General features: G+C 37.0%; 1 protein-coding gene across 1 annotated transcript in view; it reads right to left on the bottom strand.

Moving 5' to 3' along the window:
- Window positions 1-430: 430 nt before the first annotated feature.
- Window positions 431-6,000, bottom strand: part of LOC125652735 (bromodomain adjacent to zinc finger domain protein 1A-like) — a 42,782-nt gene continuing 37,212 nt past the window's right edge. Inside the window, exons 24-25 of the mRNA XM_048882120.2 lie at window positions 1,683-1,819; window positions 431-965 (exon numbers count right to left, since the gene is read on the bottom strand). Coding sequence (XP_048738077.1) covers window positions 696-965; window positions 1,683-1,819 — 407 coding nt within the window. The 3' untranslated portion in view covers window positions 431-695. The remainder of the gene's footprint in view (window positions 966-1,682; window positions 1,820-6,000) is intronic.

Below are 6,000 nucleotides of genomic sequence, written 5' to 3'. Positions count from 1 at the left end.
ACACACTTCATGTTGTTCAGTTAGCCAGCATCCAGCTGTGTTAGGCAATCCTTTAAACAAGTTCTCTGTATGTCTCTCTGAAAGAGTTATGATCTTTATTGTGAACCTAAGGAAGAAATATTTATCATAATTATTTTTGAAAAAGAACTAGTGCATTTAGCAAAGAACAACACCATAAAATCAGAGATAAATTTTGTTAAACTATATATATATATACATCCGACTGAATCTGAGAGATGCTCAACATTCTCGTCACGATACAGAGAGCTGAACCTGAGAGATGCTCAACATTCAAGTCACCATACATCCGACTGAATCTGAGAGATGCTCAACATTCAAGTCACCATACATCCGACTGAATCTGAGAGATGCTCAACATTCAAGTCACCATACAGAGAGCTGAACCGGTTGATGCACTGTCAACTCATTCTAAACCTCTTTACAGATTTATTTTCGTACATGGAACTGTTTCACAAATACCATATTTACAAACATGATACCACACAATGCAACATAAATAGTTTTAAATATGAATGAAATGAAAATAAGTACATGTATCACATTCACATTCAAAGGAATTTTTTTTAAAAAGTGCTTGAAATAATTTATTGATTTCTACAATCACAATTCTAACAAAGATAAATAAAGTTCATCAACGGATGAAACCGTCAATGTTTACAATCAAATAACTATAATTAATGTTTACGTTGACGTTTACTGGGTGGCGGTTCGCAAAAGTCTCTTTCCAAATGTGCATCCTTAATTTTCTTCTCAAATATTTTGGACAGCATTGCCCCAGCCTTGTATTCAGTGGTGGTTTTTTTGTTGTACTCGGAGCAGTTAGAGAATATTTGTCTAACGTCACTGATAAGTTCTGACACCTCAACATATTCATAACTATTCAGCTTGTTACGAATGGTGGAGAAATCCATGGGAATGGCAATGATGTCATAGTAATCTGGTACCTGTATAAACAGAATAAAAAGTGTCATTCCTGAAGCCAATGTTGGGAGTTTATGCACCTGCAGATGAAGCTACCTCTTTACAGTTTAACCTAACAAGTGTACTCATTTCACCATGAATTCTAACATTTTCATTCCCAATGATGTTAATGTTCTTTACACTGTTTAATCAGACATCCTTTCTAACCTGACAGAGGTTCCTTGGGGATCCGGATTAGAATAGGTATTCAGTACCCCTTGCTTGTCGCACAAGGCGATTAAATGAGGCGGTCCTTCAGATGAGACCGCAAAAACAGAGCTCCTGTATCACAGCAGTGTGGCACGATAAAGATCCCTCCCTGCTCAAAGGCCATAAGCCCCGAGCATAGGCCTAAACTTTGCAGCCCTTCACCGGCATTGGTGACGTCTCCATATGAGTGAATGATTCTCAAAGGGACGTTAAACAATAATTATATCAATCAATAATCTGACACAATATTTATCTCCTGGAGTAAGCCAGACTAAACAAGCTTCACTGTATGTGCATTACATTATACAAGTTTCACTGTATGTGCATTACACACTATACTAAATTGAATTGTGAGTCACCAAAGTATTCAGGAATTTTGTGTGTATTTGATCAGAAACCATTAGTGCTATTGTGAACCATACACAGCTAGGAATGAAACCCTAACATATACTGTATGTAACACCATTTCCAAAATATGAATTTAAAATTACCAGTTTCTTGTTGACTGGCTTTAGGAATGGCCAGCTGTCTTCATGCTTCACCAAATCATTGACAATATCCTGTAAAACCTTTAAACTCTGAACTTTGCTGTTGCCACGGGAACTGCTGACATAATGCTTGACTTCCTCTGTTCAAAAGAATAAAAAAAAAAAATCCTCTCTTAAAACATGACAGCATTATATGTGTTACTCTGTGGAGGTTTCTTATTTACTTTGATGGCTTGAAACTATAAATTAGTGAATTTAAAGTTATTTATCTTATTTAGTCTCCTCTCTATTTTATAATCAAGAAATAAGTCAAGAAGTTGTCAACCTCAAACAAATGAAGACCTAAACATCTGGCTTTATTGAACAATTCAAAATAGTGTAACTTTTCAACATCATAAAATCGAATTCATAATTCAAAGAATTTGTAAACTAAAAATCACAAAAAATTGGAACGTCTTTATCTAGTTTTTCCTTTTACAATCCTTGCATATCCTACTGTACAATCCACCACACACTAATGAAAAACTGAGAATTCAGTTTCTAATTAATAATTCTATTTTATGACTTGCGTTAGGCCTTTGATACAGTCAACCATAAGTTCTTTTGCAAAAATTTGTGTCTTTTGGAATTTGTCACCATACTTTTAAATAGTTTCAATCTTATCTTGCAAATCGTAAGCAATGTGTCAGTTGGAGAAGTGTGTTATCTAGAGAAAAAAGTATATCCTTAGGAGTTCCTCAGGGGTCAATTTTAGGACCATTTTTATTTTAATTTTTGTACATTAACGATTATCCAAAATATCTTAAACATTCTTCAGTTACAATGTATGCAGACTAGTGTCGAATAATCGGGAAAATTTCATAATCAATAATCGGTCAAAATCGAAGAACTAGATCGATCAATGATCGATATAATTGGTATTTACTTATAGTTAATAAATGTTTATTATTTTGGGGTTATTTCCTTTTAGTTTTATGGATATGTGCAACATACACACATCTATTAGCTTATTTACGAGGAATGAAATGGGTTTTTTTTTAAGCCATGACATCCAGATTGGCTTTAGTTTAAAGAAACCTTAAAGTTTTCAGACGTCCGACTTTGGTTTCCATGGGTAGGGATATATATCAAGTAATCAACTAATCCGAGATTCCTCCGACTCTTACCCCCGCTTTTATATCATGACATGTGCGGGAGAGAGTCAGAGCGGACTCTATAATGAACAAGAGGCCCAGGGGCCTTATAGGTCACCTGAGTATCATGTAACAACCTTCCAATGTTTGAATTAGGTTTGTGTTTAAATATAAGAATTTTACTTTTGGATGGAAGAAACATTGAATAGCTATGTGGTCATGAAGTACATGTGTCATTTTTATGTTCAATCAATAATCCTTTTTAAAAAACCTAGGTCTGAGACATCATAAAGAAAAGGGTTATTTACTCCTTAGATAAAACCAATATAAGAAGATTTTCAAAGAATTTCTACATTTTCACTATATGACCAATAGAGCCCCACCCTAACACAAGAACCCCTGCCCCAGGGGCCATGAATTTCACAATTTTGGTAGAGGGCTCAACGCTCATTATAATTATGCCCACAGTTTGGCTTCTTGATGTCCAGGGGTAAAGAAGAAGATTTTTTAAAACAAGAGGCCCAGGGGCCTTATAGGTCACCTGAGTATCATGTAACAACCTTCCAATGTTTGAATTAGGTTTGTGTTTAAATATAAGAATTTTACTTTTGGATGGAAGAAACATTGAATAGCTATGTGGTCAGCTCCGCCTTTGCACCAGAACCCCTGACCCAGGGGCCATAAATTTCAGTTTTGAAAGAAGCATCCTTGATCATCATTATCATACTATTAGTTTCTCTACTTAATACCCAGCAGCAGAGGAGAAGATTTTCAAAGAAATAAAATGCATTTTCACTATATGATCAATAGGGCCCCACCCTAATACCAGAACCCCTGACCCAGGGGCCATGAATTTCACAATTTTGAAAGAGGCATCCTTGCTCATCATAACCATGCTATTGGTTTGTCTACTTAATACCCAAGGACAGAGAAGAAGATTTTCAAAGAATAATGCATTTTCACTATATGACTTATAGAGCCCCACCCTAGCACCAGAACCCCTGATCCAGGGGCCATGAATTTCACAATTTTTAACAAGATGTACTGTGAGCAATGCTCACTAAGAATACCCCCCGCTTACCCCAATCTCCCAAAGGGTGTTGGTAATAGGTATAAACTACCTCTTTTCTGAGTGTTGCTACTTCGATGTCCAGTGCGCATGATCTTTGACCTTTTGACCCCAAAATCGATAGGGAACATCTTCATCCCATGGGTAGTCCATATGTATAATATGGTGACTGTAGGTGGATAGGATAACGCTTTAGAGCCCGGAAACCATATTGCTACTTCAATGTCCAGTGCGCGTGACCTTTGACCCCAAAATCGATAGGGAACATCTTCATCCTATGGGTAGTCCATATGTATGATATGGTGACTGTAGGTGGAAAGGATAACACTTTAGAGCCCGGAAACCATATTGCTACTTCGATGTCCAGTGTGTTTGACCTTTTGACCCCAAAATCGATAGGGAACATCTTCATCCCATGGGTAGTCCATATATATGATATGGTGATGGTAGGTGGAAAGGATAATGCTTTAGAGCCCGGAAACCATTGCGTCTACAGACGGACAACCCGATTCCAGTATACCTCCCCACAACTTGTTGCGGGGGGTATAAAGAGGCATCCTTGCTCATCATTACCATGCTATTAGTTTGTCTACTTAATACCCAGAGACAGAGAAGAAGATTTTCAAAGAATTTCTACATTTTCACTATATGACCAATAGAGCCCCACCCTAACACAAGAACCCCTGCCCCAGTGGCCATGAATTTCACAATTTTGGTAGAGGGCTCAACGCTCATTATAATTATGCCCAGTTTGGCTTCTTGATGTCCAGGAGTAAAGAAGAAGATTTTTTAAAATTTCACTCATTTTGATGGTTTTTGCCCCACCCCTCAGGCCCCAGGGGGGCAGGGACCACGAATTTCATAATTTTTGTTCCCCTCCACCCACAGATGCTATATGCCAAAATTGGTTGAAATTGGTTCAGGGGTTTCAGAGAAGAAGCTGAAAATGTTCAAATGTTAACGCACGACGACGGACAAAAACAGATAGCAATAGGTCACCTGAATGATTCAGGTGACCTAAAAATGGGAATTCAGCGACACCAGCTAGTGTCGCTGCATTACCTACGTAATATAAAAGCGGGGATAAGAGTCGGGGGAATCTCGGATTAGTTATCAACTTCATTATTATTGAGTTGATTTCAATATCCATGACGACGATAATGATATCTAAAGCCTTCTTCCTTTTCAAATGTGTTGATTGATATATTAATACATAGTTGATTTGTTTATAATGAGCTTGTGTTTGGGCGACAATCGATTATAAAAATGGAATCGATAATCGGAATCGACAAGCCAAAAATGATCGACAATCGATTGTCGGCGACAATCGTTTCATCATTTATGAAGACGACACTTTACAGGAAGTGGGTGATAATTCTGTTGATATAATTGAATAAAAATTGCAAGAGGACCTAAGTTGGATGCAGAATGGATGCTTAGAAATAAACTCAGTATCAATCTTCAACAGGAGTACCGCAAACGGTACATAATACGCCAGTGAAATGCTTGCATAGGGTGTTTTTCTTGTGCTATAATTTGTATAACTTTGCTTCAGGTATTATCAGCCATCATGAGGCTGTGACAAACTTTCATATGAACAAAGGGTCTTAGCTTAAAAATCGAGATTTCCTCAAAATGGACAAGTTCAACAACCTGTAATTTTTTCAAAAATAGAAGAAAATCAAAATCCTTCCCCAGATGCACATCTTCAATACCCATACAAATACTCCACAAAATAAGATGGTCCTCACTTGAAAACTGTGGGAGGAGTTGGGCGGACAAATTATGTACCCTCCATAGAATATTAATTTCAAATAGACAAGTTCAACAACCTGTAATTTTCTCAAAAATTGTAGAAAATCAAAATCCATCCCACATGCACATCTTCAATACCCATACAAACACTCCACAAAATAAGAAGGTCCTCACTTGAAAACTGTGGGAGGAGTAGGGCGGACAAATTATGTACTCTCCATAGAATATTAATTTCCAAATAGACTAAGTTTAACAACCTGTAATTTTCTCAAAAATTGTAGAAAACCAAAATCCATCCCACATGCACATCTTCAATACCCATACAAACACTCCACAAAACAAGAGATGTTTGTAAAACACATAT

This window comes from Ostrea edulis, chromosome 5 (assembly GCF_947568905.1).
Source record: "Ostrea edulis chromosome 5, xbOstEdul1.1, whole genome shotgun sequence".
Lineage (NCBI taxonomy): Eukaryota > Metazoa > Mollusca > Bivalvia > Ostreida > Ostreidae > Ostrea > Ostrea edulis.
The sequence above is the reverse complement of the archived record's forward strand: the minus strand, read 5'-3'. Positions and strand labels throughout refer to the sequence as shown.